General features: G+C 39.8%; 2 protein-coding genes across 4 annotated transcripts in view; both read right to left on the bottom strand.

Moving 5' to 3' along the window:
• Positions 1 to 7256: 7256 nt before the first annotated feature.
• cfl2 (cofilin 2 (muscle)) lies at positions 7257 to 10565 on the bottom strand. The gene is made up of 4 exons (XM_024437056.2): positions 10409 to 10565; positions 8929 to 9236; positions 8687 to 8763; positions 7257 to 8301 (listed from the first exon to the last, which is right to left on the bottom strand). Exons 1-4 carry the CDS (start codon positions 10409 to 10411, stop codon positions 8189 to 8191), a joined length of 501 nt encoding a protein of 166 aa, XP_024292824.1. The 5' UTR covers positions 10412 to 10565; the 3' UTR covers positions 7257 to 8188.
• A 218-nt stretch (positions 10566 to 10783) lies between these two features.
• The window catches only part of LOC112261602 (bromodomain adjacent to zinc finger domain protein 1A-like), a 46364-nt gene continuing 40002 nt past the window's right edge, over positions 10784 to 17145 (bottom strand). For 2 of the 3 annotated variants that reach the window (XM_024437054.2, XM_042329921.1), the window contains exons 24-26: positions 15630 to 15811; positions 12016 to 12103; positions 10784 to 11840 (exon numbers count right to left, since the gene is read on the bottom strand). In XM_024437054.2, coding sequence (XP_024292822.1) covers positions 11668 to 11840; positions 12016 to 12103; positions 15630 to 15811 — 443 coding nt within the window. In that variant the 3' untranslated portion in view covers positions 10784 to 11667. The remainder of the gene's footprint in view (positions 11841 to 12015; positions 12104 to 15629; positions 15812 to 17145) is intronic. The other variant, XM_024437055.2, reaches the window with a different exon arrangement.

Below are 17145 nucleotides of genomic sequence, written 5' to 3'. Positions count from 1 at the left end.
AATGCAAAAACAAAGTGTTGGAGAAGAAAGTAATAGTGCAATATGTGCTATGTAAGAAAGCTAACGTTTCAGTTCCTTGCTCAGAACACATATGAAAGCTGGTGGTTCCTTTTAACATGAGTCTTCAATATTCCCAGGTAAGAAGTTTTAGGTTGTATTTATTATAGGAATTATAGGACTATTTCCCTCTATAAAATTTGTATTTCATTAACCTTTGACTATTGGATGTTCTTATAGGCACTTTAGTATTGCCAGTGTAACAGTATAGCTTCCGTCCCTCTCCTCGCTCCTCCCTGGGATCGAACCAGCAACACAACGGCAACAGCCACCATCAAAGCAGGTTACCCATGCAGAGCAAGGGGAACAACTACTAGAAGGCTCAGAGCGAGTGACGTTTGAAACGCTATTAGCGTGCGCTAACTAGCTAGCCATTTCACTTTGGTTACACCAGCCTCATCTCGGGAGTTGATAGGCTTGAAGTCATAAACAGCGCAATGCTTGACGCACAACGAAGAGCTGCTGGCAAAAGGCCCGAAAGTGCTGTTTGAATGAATATTTACGTGCCTGCTTCTGCCTACCACCACTCAGTCAGATACTTAGGTACTTGTATGCTCAGTCAGATTATATGCAACGCAGGACAGGCTAGATAATATCTAGTAATATCATCAACCATGTGTAGTTAACTAGTGATGATTGATTGTTTTTTATAAGATAAGTTTAATGCTAGCTAGCAACTTACCTTGGCTTACTGCATTCGTGTAACAGGCAGTTTCCTTGTGGAGTGCAACGAGAGAGAGGCAGGTCGTTAATTGCGTTGGACGAGTTAACTGTATGGTTGCAAGATTGAATGCCCCGAGCTGACAAGGTGAAAATCTGTCGTTCTGCCCCTGAACAAGGCAGTTAACCCACCGTTCCTAGGCCGTCATTGAAACTGACTTGCCTAGTTAAATAAAGGTACACTGCTCAAAAAATAAATAAAGGCAACACATCCTAGATCTGAATGAATGAAATATTCTTATTAAATACTTTTTTCTTGAAGAGCACCACCTTAATTGGTAAGCCTGATGTGTCTGTCATTGAAAGAATGCTTTTTTTCCCACAAAGGAAAATGTCTGTAAGTCTGTTTTATGATACTTTAAGGTCCTTTTCTGCTGTCAACACACAGAGGGTGAAACAAGTGTGGGAGAAAGAATTGTCTGTTACTATTGACGAAGAGATGTGGGAGGACATTTGGAGATATGCAAAAACAATATCTATATGTAACCGTACTAGAGCAATCCAATTAAGAATAATACACAGATTGCATATATCCCCAAATCGCAGACATGCTTTTAGCCCCACTTCCTCTTCCCCTCAGTGTCTTAAATGCAAAACTGATACAGGCACCCTAACACATTGTTTATGGTCATGTACCAAAATACAAAGATACTGGTCTGGTGTTCTGCAAGAAATTGAAAAGATCCTAGGGGTTGATCTAGAATTGGACCCAGTTTCTTTACTGTTAGGTCTCCCTAGTAGGCATGCTACTTCTGTCGGTAAAAGGAGGCTTTACAACATCCATACCTTCGCAGCGAGGAAAAACATCCTTTTACAGTGGATTAGTGATAAGGTTCCTTCTATTAAAGATTGGCATAAGATACTATTTGAATGGGTGCCTCTGGAATATCTGACATGTACATTGCATTCTAAAACAGACCAGTTCTACAAAGTATGGGAACCTTATCTAAATTACCTAGAACCTGAGGTATCAGCTATTATGCTGCAAGGATTCTCTTAGAATGGCGGGGATCTATGTATTTCAGAACTACACTGTACGTTCCATGTGTGGAACCTAACCTCTTGGTTTAAACTGAGCTTTTTTGTTTAATTTCTGTTTGTAAGTTTGTTTAAAATGTACGTATTGAGAGACACAATGATGGTGATGGGGTGAGAGAAGCACCGAGCGGGAAGAGGAAAATGGTGTACGTATGTATGGGTGTGTATATGTGTGTGTGTGCGTGCGTGTATGTATGCGTATGTGTGTGTATATGCATGGGTATATGTATGTGTATGTGTATATATATATGCACGTAGATATGTGTAAGTGGGTGCTGTTTTTCTTGTTTTTGTTCCGTGTGCTTTGTCTCTGTTGTTGTATCTCTTAATATGGGTGAAAATTGTGAAATTCCAATAAAAATACGGTTACAAAAATTTCTTTTTTCTTTACATAGTTGAATGTGCTGACAACAAAATCACACAAAAATGATCAATGGAAATCAAATTTATCAACCCATGGAGGTCTGGATTTGGAGTCAAACTCAAAATTAAAGTGGAAAACCACACTACAGGCTGATGCAACTTTGATGTAATGTCCTTAAAACAAGTCAAAAGGAGGCTCAGTAGTGTGTGTGGCCTCCACGTGCCTGTATGACCTCCCTACAACACCTGGGCATGCTCCTGATGAGGTGGCGGATGGTCTCCTGAGGGATCTCCTCCCAGACCTGGACTAAAGCATCCGCCAACTCCTGGACAGTCTGTGGTGCAACGTGGCGTTGGTGGATGGAGCGAGACATGATGTCCCAGATGTGCTCAATTGGATTCAGGTCTGGGGAACGGGCTGGCCAGTCCATAGCATCTATGCCTTCCTCTTGCAGGAACTGCTGACACACTCCAGCCACATGAGGTCTAGCATTGTCTTGCATTAGGAGGAACCCAGGGCCAACCGCACCAGCATATGGTCTCACAAGGAGCAGAATGACAGATTTGTACCTTGGGGTTTGAACTTGCAACCTTCCGGTACCTAGTCCAACGCTCTAACCACTAGGCTACCCTGCCGCCCCACATGTGCTCAGTGTGCTCAGTGTGAACCTGCTTTCATCTGTGAAGAGCACAGGGCGCCAGTGGTGAATTTGCCAATCTTGGTGTTCTCTGGTAAATGCCAAACGTCCTGCACGGTGTTGGGCTGTAAGCACAACCCCCACCTGTGGACGTCGGGCCCTCATACCACCCTCATGGAGTCTGTTTCTGACCGTTTGAGCAGACACATGCACATTTGTGGCCTGCTGGAGGTAATTTTGCAGGGCTCTGGCAGTGCTCCTCCTGCTCCTCCTTGCACAAAGGCGGAGGTAGCGGTCCTGCTGCTGGGTTGTTGCCCTCCTACGGCCTCCTCCATGTCTCCTGATGTACTGGCCTGTCTCCTGGTAGCGCCTCCATGCTCTGGACACTACGCTGACACAGCAAACCTTCTTGCATTGATGTGCCATCCTGGATGAGCTGCACTACCTGAGCAACTTGTGTGGGTTGTAGACTCCGTCTCATGCTACCACTAGAGTGAAAGCACCGCCAGCATTCAAAAGTGACCAAAACATCAGCCAGGAAGCATAGGAACTGAGAAGCGGTCTGTGGTCACCACCTGCAGAACCACTCCTTTATTGGGGGTGTCTTGCTAATTGCCTATAATTTCCACCTGTTGTCTATTCCATTTGCACAACAGCATGTGAAATTTATTGTCAATCAGTGTTGCTTCCTAAGTGGACAGTTTGATTTCACAGAAGTGTGATTGACTTGGAGTTACATTGTGTTGTTTAAGTGTTCCCTAAAAATACTACAAATCAGCAAATTGGCGCCAAAAAAAACAGATTTCTGATTGTTATAAACTTGAAATCGGCCCTAATTAATCGGACATTCCGATTAATCGGTCGACCTCTAGAATGAAATCATCCACATGTATTGATCACAACTTTACTAATGCTGCAGAAATCGGCTCTAAAGCGGTATCCAGATCCATCAGATGTAGTGATCACAATATAGTATCCATATCTAGGAAAACCAAAGTTCCAAAGGCTGGGCCTAATATAGTGTATAAGAGGTCATACAAGAGGTTTTGTGGTGATTCCTATGTTGAAGATGATGAGAAACCGAAAAATTATATGGTTGAGCAGGATGAGGCAAAAGGCAGTTAACCCACTGTTCCTAGGCTGTCATTAAAAATAAGAATTTGTTCTTAACTGACTTGCCTGGTTAAATAAAGGTTTTTAAAAATTATGTAGTTTTATTAAATTTTTGCCTTATTTGTTTGGACTCCAGGATGATTGATGGGAATCCTTAATTAATAAATACAAATACTGCTTGTCTCGGAGCTATATCGTTGTGGTATGATCTTTGGTCTGTGTGCTGTTTACAATTGGATTCAAATACATAAAGCCTGGCTTATATATAACGAACACTAGACGGCACTAAACTCACACAATTATAATAATCTTTGCTCAACAGTCTATGTGCAAATTATGGTTTGGTGACGCCATGGTATTAACATGTAATAAACTACAAAAATATTTTTTCTTTCTTACCTTAAAAGTAATATTTAAAATATTCATTATATTAAAGGGGCAAACAGCAGTTTCTACATCCATTGATTCTTAAAGAAAATAACTTCTAAATGCCTCATCAGCTTAGTTTAACTGTCGTATTCCATCTGAGTCCAAAATATGAGCTTGTTTTACTCCAATCTTTCAAAATAAAGTAAATGTAAACAAACACTGTTTAGCCTTAAAAATATATTAAACTATAATATGTATATCATGGATGGTTAGTCCTTGCATCCATAGCTCTATGAATTTGAGAGTGATTACATTTCTCCCGCCCCATCCCTCAGCTTTTTACTTAAACAGTGGCGGGGAAACGTTGCTGATTGACCCTTTAACTTTCTGTGATGTGATGCAATTATACAAAACAACCCCAATGTAATGAATCAAATCAATTCTAGTCTTGAGTGTAACTTAATCACAGCATCAACATGGCTTGTTTTATTTTGCTATTTCAAATTGAGAAATATGTTTTGACATAGTGCAGAACTGTGACAACACTAATTATTGCTTCATAACGATACATAACAGTTTGATCTCCACAACTAGTTTTATATTACTATTATTACTTTTTATTTCTTGGTAATATTTAGATTTTGTCATCTGACTTTGATATTTGTCATTTAGATTGTAGACATGCACTGCACTGTTAAGGAGAGCTTGCAAGTAAGCATGTCACTGTACTGTTTACACCTGCAAGATCCTTTGCAGGTGACAAATACACTTTGATTTGATCCACACACCTAGATACTGTAGGCCCTTTCATCATTACATCTCTGATGTTGTTTGACTATAATCATGTATGACTGTATCATATGATGATAACTCTGAATGACAAGCTACATGCGCTGGCTGGCTGTGCTCATCTTGTTAGCATGGAGAATCTTGTTGAGAGCAAGGATAAGTCACTTGTTTATTTTCATCTTTCTTGTCCAGACACATATTCTGAGTTGACATGAATAACAGGCACTTTGTTTAACATATGCATGAGGGTATAAGGGCTTACATGTACTGTAGTTGTCTACATGAAGTGCTCTGAGAGACCACATTCTAAATTCAACACAGTATCTTTCATATAGACACACAGTAGGGAAAAGTTCATGGAATTTTCCACTGAAGAGGAAAATAGTTATGATTTAATCTTTAATTGGCTCGTTAACAAATGTATTGGATATATTGATTAGACTATTTTAAAACTATTTTTAGACTAGTTAAGACCAACATAAATAATATGCCTGAGCAAAGGATGCAGGGCTGGTTCCACCAGGCTATAGGATGCACTTGATGTGGCAGTGTCTAGAAGATGAAAGTTCAACAAAAAAAGTCACAAAGTATGAAAATGAATAACCTGTATTGACCTTCCTAATAATATCCTCATACATTTTTATTTTATCAATCGGCCCATCCACCACCCTCCCTCTTCGGAGGACAAAAGTAACTTCCTTACTCAATAGGCATGTTTGTGTGACTAGCCCGTATAAGATAAGTTATACAGCAGTAGCCTTCAGACCAGTTTCATAACACTATTAAATGTTTAGTCCTTTAGCAGACGCTCTTATCCAGAGCGACTTACAGAAGCAATTAGGGTTGCCTTGCTCAAGGGCATATGGACAGATTTAACCTAGTCGGCTCGGGGATTCAAACCAGCGACCCTTTTGGTTTACTGGCCCAACGCTCTTAACCACTAGGTTACCTAACCATGACTAGTAGACTACAACGTTCTAGACACTGGGGACACCATTGGATAATACTTGTTGCTCACTAAGTTGTAGCGTAGTCAGTCCAGACAGAGATACAATCAAGAGTTTGTTTGAAGTCTATTTGGTGTGACACCAACGCCAACCTACACCATTTATTTCAGCTGTCACAGGACTGGGCCATCTGTTGCGTTAGATACTTCCCATAAGCAGGGGTTTACAACATCTTATATTAATACACCAAGGATTTTTTTCCTATGTGATTTTTCCATCCCCTTCTTTCCTATTCTGTTCCTTGAGTGGGAAAAGCATTCTTGGTAGCGGGCGGCAAGCGTGTGTACTTTAACGTGCTACTCTTCTCCTCTACCAGGGCTTCCCTTTCGCTGCTCTTTGGAAGCTTGTCCAGTTTTGCCATTTGTGGACAACGATGACAAGACACAAAAGCATGTGTTGGCCATAAATAGCTCTGACCAGCAGAGGATTGCTCACTGCCTGCAGATCAAATTCTCTACAGGCAGAAGGCAGCAGGCCTGGCCCCCAGCCCAGTTGCAGTAAAAGACGCACCACTCGCTCTTTCCTAGAAGCATTTGGCCCTGTTCAAATGAAGGGACAGGGGCAGACTGGCCTGGCTGTTCATTGAAACTTAGATGGAGAGTATAAAAAAGGTGCTTTGATTCATTTGGGAAACTGCAGTTCTCTAAGGTTGAAAGAGCATTACATAAAAATATGATTCAATCTATAAATATTTCAATGACATAAGTTGACAGTTCTCCAATTCACAATGACATACAGTATGATCGGAGGTTGGTCAGTAATGATTTGCTGTACTACAACAGAAATAGCCTTACTAGCTTGGCTTCACGCACAACAGTGTAGATATTAGATATAAGAAGCATCAAGGAAACCACCATTTGGAGTTTCACACAGAAAATATAATGTATAGAGCTGAAATTATTCCCAATTATACACAATATATTTATACCAGAATGTTCCGTTAAGTTGTAGCTGCCCTCCTGAACAGAGCCCATTAGATTGTCACTCACTCACTGCATCTGGTTTAATTGAATAAAAAAACTAACCAAGGCAATATAGCATAGACCAGATCTTTCTATTTCCTGTTAGAGGAAATCATTAATGTATCTCTTTATTGCTTCTCAGGCCTCCTAATGAACAGATACACTCAGAGACAACCCAGAACAGAAGACACTTCTTTCTATTATCTGCCACAAGGTTTTATTGCAAAGTGGCAACCTCCTCGCCTGATCTCAAAAACAATGTTCCACTTAATGCTCCAAATGCACATATTGCCATCTTTACTGATATATTTGAATTATTTTGTTTAGTGTAAAAAAAAAAAAAACTGCAACCACCCCTCCTTTTTACGGTGGTGTACTGTACATTCAAATGAAAGTAAGGTGGCAATTGAACAGTCAAATACTCATCTGTTCTTGTCCATATGCATAACAGGAATGAAAACTGAGGTAACATCTCTAGTTGACATAAATATAGATATTCTTTAAAGTTATTCGAAACTTTTTTGTCTCAACATGTAGTGTATAAACAAAAAAGTGCTTTATATATGCATAGTCTATTACGTGTTTTGCCAGGTCGAATAACATATTGGATACGATAGAACACTTCAAATAAATACGTCAGTCATATGAAAAACCTAATTAGTGCAAAATACTTGCTTTTAGCTGTAACCTGGGCAGTGAATATGACTGTCAAGGCATTATAGAAAGCGTTCACATTTTCCTACTCTACTGAGCATCTAGTCACTGTTTAGGCGGCAAAGAATGCAAAAACAGTGCTAAACTTTTTGTTTTGGGAGTGTTATTAATCTCAGGTAGTGTGGTGCTGCTGTACATATTTGTTTGGCAAAACACCTGATGAGTGAACATTCCTCGAAGGTAAAAAAAAATTAAATAAAAAAAATACCAGGTTTTTTTTTTTTTTTTAAGTCAGCTGGCAAAATAACTTGTAGGCTTTTGCATATGTTAATGAGATCTCCTTTGTGCGAAAAAAAAAAAAAGATAATAAAACTGAACAAAATAAAAGCCTACAGCTATTCCTTTAGGACCAAATTATATAGACACAACTGCTAAGGTGAAAGCGTCTGGAATCCAGATGGCACGTAGTATTTTCCGTTTACAATGGTAACCCTTCGAGTGACACCACCACGTTTCCTCCCAACTTGTCTGCCAGGGTGGCGCGGTCCTGGATGTCGTCTAATCCGTTGACTTGCCATTCATGTTTGATACCTGAAAGAAAGGGATGTATAGAGCTGATTGCCATCCATTTTATACTGTCATGTTGAATACTAACAAGGCCCTTTCAATCATTTGCAGGGGTGTCGGAGGGAATTTTGTTTGACACCACATTTTAAAAACTTTCTATAGGGTTGAAATTGAATGGTGTTTTGAATAACTTCAATAGCTATAGCCATGAAACTTTTATAGAACATAGATAGGGAAAGAAAATAACTTGTCGGTAAAAAAAAACATCTAAATTGTTCTAACAAGATAGTTAACTAGAAGTTCACCGTTTAGACTATGCAAATTCACCTGAACAAATTACTGAGCACGATCATACGATATCAGGTCAAACATACAGGAATAGCAGTTTGATATAGCCATTATCACTCACCTGTGAACTTCTTTTTAATGGCATCTTTAGAGCTAGCGTAGATCATCTTGCTTTTCAAGGGAGCACCCTCAGGTGCCCTGGAACGAGGGAAACAATTTAATAAGACTAATGTCCTTATTCCATACCACACAAATGAAAGTATCAGTTATTTTACCCAAAGTCAAAGACTGTGTTTCTCAAACTTTTTTATACCTGGGGCCACCAAGCTATGGTTCTCCTTACATTACAACACCCAAACGTACCAAAATATAAATACCAGGTCTTCTTTCTTGGATTCTTTTGTTTCGTATGTGGCATCATATAAGCCGTATCTGCAATCGTTGAGAGGTAGAAGTTTGACGAAGCAGGCGTATGGGTCGTCCACCGTCTCCCCAATGTCACCAACCAGAATCCACTTGCCCTCTTCCACAACAATCTTCTTCTTGTCATCGCTGAGGCAAAACAGCACAGCCTTTTTACGCTTTTTTACATCTTCGGTAGAGGATGACTTCCTGACTTTCATGTCATTGAAGACCTTGATGACTTCGTCGTTGACAGTGACACCAGAGGCCTGCGGAAAGAGGGGGGAATGAAATGGCAGCCTTCAATTTGGTTGTGCCCTGTTCAATAGCTAGTAAACACAGGGAACAATGCTGCTAAGACACTATAGTTATTATCATGTCCCTTTATTATGTGGACATTGAATCTAGACCCATAGCTAAACAGCATGGAAATGGGAAATGCTTTCCCTGGGGTCACTATTAGAAGGCATAAGAAACGCAAACATTTACACATACAGTATGCAGCTATAGAATTAGCTACCTATACGAGTCATGCAGACAGAATAACAAGTGACTGCAGCATTGATCATAACCTTCCTTTCCTTTGACACTCATTTACAATGAATCAACACTTTCACTCTGACACTACCTGCCAGCACACCTGCTGAGTCATTTTGCATGCCACATAGGCTATGTCAGCTGGCCAAAGTGTTCCATCAATAGCGATGACAATTCGACCAGGAAACCAATCCATGGCAATTGGACATTCCAACACTGTGGTGTACTGGCTAACAACCCTTTATCACAAAAGTACTCGCTGACCACTGAGTGACCATCACACTAGGAACTGTCAGAGAATAAGACCGGAAACTAGCTAGCACTGTGTCCAGCAACCTTTTGCATGTGTCAAGGACCACTGCAGCAAACTAGCCAGTATGGGAACAAGCGTGGAAATCCGCATGGGCGCGTTATTAGCTTGACTCGAGTGCAATCAAACAGCACAGGAGACCTGTAAGACCATTTCAAGTAATCTAGTATATCATCTATAACCAGCTAGCTACAGAAGCTTATAGCGTAGAAAATGTGATTGCCAGCAGGATTGGTTTTAACGTTAGCTAGAAGCCAACTTGTCTTCATGAGCTGAAAGTTTAGCGAATACCGTTAGACCGAGGACTGCGCTATAATTAAATTAAAATGGCCGCCTTAGGCTGCAGGCCTTCCAGCAATCCTAAACTGGAACTGATTTTAGAAATTTACAACGGTATATTATTTAACTTGAAACAAACTTCGTAGCTACAGCTAATCACTATGGAATGTCCAAAGCAACTATAACCAGCAATCAAACATTGGTATGCAAGCAACGTTTTTCGAAAACAGCCCAGTGTAACAAAGTTACAAAAAGTTCCATCTACACCGAACTAGAAACTACCTAACATCTAGCTAGAAAAGTAAAGCCGTTTACCATGTTGTCCGATCGTCGGTCCTGTGTGATTTGCGATTATGTGGGTAAATAGATATGGTAATGTTTGGACGAGCCGACCGGGTGTGTGGGACTGGGAGAGAGCGGGGGAGAAAGGTGGTGGTAAGGGGCGCGCCAGTATGAGCCACTGCACTTGCAGCGGGCGGGATCAGGAATGGGATAGGAGGAATTTATCCTATGACATACTGATGACAATAAAGCTAAGCAAGGACTTCCACTTCTACATTCAACTCAGGCATGCAGGCAGCGGTAAGTTATTTTCTAACCCTACTAAAAATGGACACCTACCTTAAAAACAATTACGCCTCACAATTATTTAGAAGACATTGACAACAAAAGTGAGAGATGACCAAGAAATATTAAACAAAGTCAATTTATTTTGTATATATAGGAAAATGTACACAATAGCAAATACAAAGCAAAGGTGACAGTTAGGGGGACAACACTCAGTATTTAGACCCTATCCCAAACAGTTTCTAAAGACTGAACTCAACTAGGCAAATAATTCTTTACAAAAACATGTTCTATAGAAATATAAATAAAGTTATTGCATTCAAAACGAAATAAATAACCAATGAATGATAGGAAATAAGGGACATAAGAAATAATATCGGTTTCCAGTGTAGTGTTTCACTGAAAGATGGGAACCTGAAACAGTTGATGTAAAATATGTTCAATATTATGAAACTAAAATGAAACTGTCCATATTAAGTTCGAATACTTAATTCAGCTAAATCAACTGAAGTACAAAAAGTATGTGCACAAAAATAGTAGTCTAGGAATGCTGCCAATATACAAAATATTAATACGCTGTTGAAACCTGGTTTCAAACAACAATTTGTTTACCCTGAGTGAATACGAATAGAAAGGCTTTTTGAAATATTCAGTGCAAATACTTTCACAACGATATAGTTGTTCCTGCCTTATCTTGAGAGGGTATGATATTTACACTTCCAAAATGGTTTGGGAATGTTCAGACTTTACAATGCACGGTCATATTCACTAGAAACAAAACAGAACGAAACGGAGGGACTATCTGAATTATGACCGTGTGTATTTTCTGTCATTCAGGGCTCATCTGTAAAAGAGACCTTGGTCTCAGCATGACTCCCTGATAAAATAAATGTTAAAAAAATTTTTTTTTAAAGTCTCCATTAACAAACGTTGTTTTTGTCGCAAAACCAATTAAATTCTTGCAACGGTGTGCATGAATACGACCCAGTAGTTTCAGTCAGTCAGCTTTACATCCGGGGCCGCTTCTGTGGAGGAGTGGTCCGGTCTGCCAGCCCCAGATTAGAGACTTCTGAGTTGAAGAAGGCTTGGAGCCTTGCTCCTGCTTTAGCTTCATTCGTGTGCCGAGGGTTGTATTGTAAACAGTTGGAAAACATGAGCTCCACGTCCTCAATGTACTCCGCTGTGAGATAGGAGGGGGAAAAAGATGATCAGAAATAATTTCAAATCTGGTGTGCAGAACCATGACCGTATAAAACTAGTTTTTCATGCTGATAAAAAATGTAATCCAATATACAAGGAAATGGTTCAAGTCTTAATTTGTGTTGGTTTAGGTAAAAGCAAAAAAATCAACTTACTAGCTGTTTTATATTCACAGTTGTTGACCTTTTCTCTGATAGTGCTCAGAGCTATGGGTCTTTTGATAATGTCAAAGTAGTCTGGAACCTGCAGAAGTGAGGACAGATAAATCAGAGGGTATACAAGTAACTGCACGACTAATCAAATAAACATTTATTTGTCACATGCCCACAAATATAGAAAATGCGCTGTAGTTAAATTTGTGTGTGTCTTTTTTGCCTCAGTGGATCAACATGAACTTTTTCTGTCCAAGTTACCAAAAGCATTTGGAAATTGATGTGCATTTGCTGCCCGTACAGTTAATTCCAGTGTCTACCTTCCAGCGAAAAACCTTGGTCACTGTGTGCACGCGCGTAGGCTATCTGCCCCTCCCGAAGCATAGTCTACTAGCCTACTACTGACGTTAACCGCGATTAATTTTTAATTAAACAATGGATTAACTTTTTCAACACTAGTTAAGGATACTATAGTTATGTTTCACATAAGATTTATTGACTACAAAAAAGGTAAGACATGTTTAAAAGGTGTACTATGTAGAAATCGCCCTGCCGTTTCCTGGCTGATAAAATTCTAATTCCAGTTTGTGACAAAACAAACAAGTATAATGTAGAGTAATTGTACCATAACCAAAAATATGATATTTTCTGCTGTTTGAAGCTGGTGTAGAAAAACGTGTCACCTAAAAACAAAAAAAGTGATTGCAGCTTTACTTCTGGTGCCGCTCTGCACACACAAGCCTGTTAGCTTTCTAGTTTTGGTCCAACATTGAACCAACTCTAAAGACATTCAAAGTTCCTTCATAGAAGCCGGTCCTCCGTAGGTATAATTCTATGGGCCTAGTTCAGATAATGCATGTCATAACAATAAGATGCCCAGCGCTTCAAAGCACGCCTTCTCCCTCAGCCCTCTCTCACTTTCTCCCCCACCTGCTTTATTGTCAGTCACCTCTTCTGCCCCATAATAGCAGGTAAACTAACTTTTGCCCACTGCATAAAAAAACTGCTCTATTCACAATACTTGGTGAAGTAATTTAATGTCAAGCTAAATGTGGTTTAAAAAGGAACTTCATAAACCATTACTTTATTTTGCTGGTTGGAAAAGTAGAATGAAAAAATATATATTCTGTTCCCGAACGAAACGACTGGAAAATACATTTGGTTCCAACACCTGTCACATAGTAAGATCAATGCCAGCCAGCTAACTTACAAAAATAGTGAAATAACTAAATGTTTTAGATAGATGAGCATGAAATGGGAATGGTCTAATTGACCCAACAACCAGGACCTTCCCTGATTTGAGGGGTAAAAAAAATACACAACACTTAAAAAAATATACAGTGCCTTGCGAAAGTATTCGGCCCCCTTGAACTTTGCGACCTTTTGCCACAATTCAGGCTTCAAACATAAAGATATAAAACTGTATTTATTTGTGAAGAATCAACAACAAGTGGGACACAATCATGAAGTGGAACGACATTTATTGGATATTTCAAACTTTTTTAACAAATCAAAAACTGAAATTGGGCGTGCAAAATTATTCAGCCTCTTTACTTTCAGTGCAGCAAACTCTCTCCAGAAGTTCAGTGAGGATCTCTGAATGATCCAATGTTGACCTAAATGACTAATGATGATAAATACAATCCACCTGTGTGTAATCAAGTCTCCGTATAAATGCACATGCACTGTGATAGTCTCAGAGGTCCGTTAAAAGCGCAGAAAAAGCGCATCATGAAGAACAAGGAACACACCAGGCAGGTCCGAGATACTGTTGTGAAGAAGTTTAAAGCCGGATTTGGATACAAAAAGATTTCCCAAGCTTTAAACATCCCAAGGAGCACTGTGCAAGCGATAATATTGAAATGGAAGGAGTATCAGACCACTGCAAATCTACCAAGACCTGGCCGTCCCTCTAAACTTTCAGCTCATACAAGGAGAAGACTGATCAGAGATGCAGCCAAGAGGCCCATGATCACTCTGGATGAACTGCAGAGTTCTACAGCTGAGGTGGGAGACTCTGTCCATAGGACAACAATCAGTCTTATATTGCACAAATCTGGCCTTTATGGAAGAGTGGCAAGAAGAAAGCCATTTCTTAAAGATATCCATAAAAAGTGTTGTTTAAAGTTTGCCACAAGCCACCTGGGAGACACACCAAACATGTGGAAGAAGGTGCTCTGGTCAGATGAAACCAAAATTGAACTTTTGGCAACAATGCAAAACGTTATGTTTGGCGTAAAAGCAACACAGCTCATCACCCTGAACACACCATCCCCACTGTCAAACATGGTGGTGGCAGCATCATGGTTTGGGCCTGCTTTTCTTCAGCAGGGACAGGGAAGATGGTTCAAAATTGATGGGAAGATGGATGGAGCCAAATACAGGACCATTCTGGAAGAAAACCTGATGGAGACTGCAAAAGACCTGAGACTGGGACGGAGATTTGTCTTCCAACAAGACAATGATCCAAAACATAAAGCAAAATCTACAATGGAATGGTTCAAAAATAAACATATCCAGGTGTTAGAATGGCCAAGTCAAAGTCCAGACCTGAATCCAATCGAGAATCTGTGGAAAGAACTGAAAACTGCTGTTCACAAATGCTCTCCATCCAACCTCACTGAGCTCGAGCTGTTTTGCAAGGAGGAATGGGAAAAATGTCAGTCTCTCGATGTGCAAAACTGATAGAGACATACCCCAAGCGACTTACAGCTGTAATCACAGCAAAAGGTGGCGCTACAAAGTATTAACTTAAGGGGGCTGAATAATTTTGCACGCCCAATTTTTCAGCTTTTGATTTGTTAAAAAAGTTTGAAATATCCAATAAATGTCGTTCCACTTCATGATTGTGTCCCACTTGTTGTTGATTCTTCACAAAAAAATACAGTTTTATATCTTTGTTTGAAGCCTGAAATGTGGCAAAAGGTCACAAAGTTCAAGGGGGCCGAATACTTTTGCAAGGCACTGTATATATAAATTTGCGATTGTTTATACAGATCTATAATGATGCATAAATAGAAACATGAGGTAAGATGCCAGAAGACGCAACTGATGTATATGGGGATATTTTTGATTTCTCTCCGACATTCAGAAGCTGAGCTAAGACCTCTAGTTGAGGAGTCAAAGAAATTGGACTTTGCTTAGGAAGTAATCTTACACAATGTGTGATTCTCGCCATCAATTGATCTATTCACTTTTAGTAAAAGACCATATGAATCATTAAATTGAGTGTAAATTAAATTGAGGGGTCTTGATTTATTTTCCTTATCTATTATTATATCATTGAATAGCCTACCTATAAGATGTCCTGATTCTTGTTAAACTACATAGAATTGTAGGAATTCAGTTTAAAAACAAAAAATTACAATGTGAAAAAAGGGGGGCCCTGGGAAAAAAGATGGGGAAACCCTTGAGTTAGATAGTAGGCGTCCCTAGTGAGGTAGCTAGTTGTATTCAAAGTGTATTCATAGGAGTGCTGCGCCTCTGTGTGTGTGTGTGTGTGTGTGTGTGTGTGTGTGTGTGTGTGTGTGTGTTTAAGTGCATGCGCGCATATGTGTTTCTCTGTGAGCCAGGCTGGAACAGAAAGAAATGTACCTTTAAAAAAAGTCATGTATTACCTGTATCCTGGACACGAGCTTCATGAAGGGCCAGCTGTCTTCATGTCTGACAAGCTCTACGGTCAGGTGCTCGCAGGCAGACAATTCATGGACTCCCAGGTTCCTCCCTGAGCTGCGGCGACTGGACGAAGAACCTGAAACCGAGGGAGTCAGGACCAGCTTGGGCTTGGGGGAGACCTCTGCTGGAGGAACAGAGAAGATGTAGCCGATTGTGAATATCAAAGATGTGCACTGTCTGAGAAAAACTAAAAATGACTCAACCAGAAGGAAGTTGTATAACTGAAGACACCCCCCCCCGAGGATTTTCAAGCGCTACAGAGCCTTCAAAAAGTATTCACACCCCTCAACTTTTTTCACATTTTGTGTTAGCCTGAATTTGTTAAATGGAGATTGTGTAAGCATAAGGCCAGGGAGGTTTTCCAAAGCCTCGCAAAGAGCACTTTTTGGTAGATTGGATAAGATAAAATAGCAGACATTGAACATGGTGAAATTATTAGTTACACTTTGGACGGTGAATTAATACACCCAGTCACTACAATGATGCAGGTGTCCTTCCTAACTCCGTTGCTGGACAGGAGGCATTTCAGGGATTTCACCACAAGGCAAATGGTGACTTTAAAACAGTTAGTTTATTGGCTGTGATAGGAGAAAAAAAAAGACTACGTTGAATGTTCGAGTGGCCTAGTTACAGTTTTCATTTAAAATTGTCTGGAAGATCAACGGCGACATAAATTGCTGTCTAGCAATTGTCAACCAACTTGAATTATTTCTTTAAGAATAAGGTTCAAATATTGTACAATCCAGGTGTGCAAAGCACTTAGACTTAACCAGAAAGACTCACAGCTATAATCGCTGCCAAATGTGATTCTAACATGTATTGACCCACGGGGTGTGAATTAAGGTGATATATTGAATGAATTCAAATGTATGTTTTTGTGCGATATTCCAAATGCCTGTGTCGCAATAATCAAGTTTTTAGTTTTGTTTTTATGTCCGCTAGTTCTTATGTCTTTTTGGTTCTCTCATTTACACCAGATATCTGTATATAATGACAAGATGCGCATGTCTCTACCATAACAATGGGAGCCATTGTTCCAGAGGCGGGAAGGTAGGTGGACAAGCTTAGGGCCAAAATAAACCAATAGAAACACATTGGGATTTTGGCCAGTCAACTACTTCGCTTCTTGCTCTTCGTACACACAGTAATAGAGAAGTAAACCTCTCTCACAAAAGCCTTTGTCTGAATTGCTCAAATTGCATGCAGCAGACACTACTAAAACAGGAGTATATTAATGAACATTGATTCTGGAAAATGTATGCTCAGTTGGTGGTGCTCCACACTGTGGTACCACATACCACTAGCAGCATTTTAGACAAAGACTTAAACTAGCTGTTTTATAAATGTGCAAAAAGCATAAAACATAAGGAATTGGCAACTCTCTCATTCTGAGAAATAAAGTAGGCTGCTTGATTTAAACATCTGAACAAAGTGGACAGGCTAGCATGCTGTTCAAAT

Source organism: Oncorhynchus tshawytscha, linkage group LG11 (genome assembly GCF_018296145.1).
Source record: "Oncorhynchus tshawytscha isolate Ot180627B linkage group LG11, Otsh_v2.0, whole genome shotgun sequence".
NCBI classification, from domain to species: Eukaryota; Metazoa; Chordata; class Actinopteri; order Salmoniformes; family Salmonidae; genus Oncorhynchus; species Oncorhynchus tshawytscha.
Note: the sequence above shows the minus strand (reverse complement) of the source record. Positions and strands in the feature narration are given on the sequence as shown.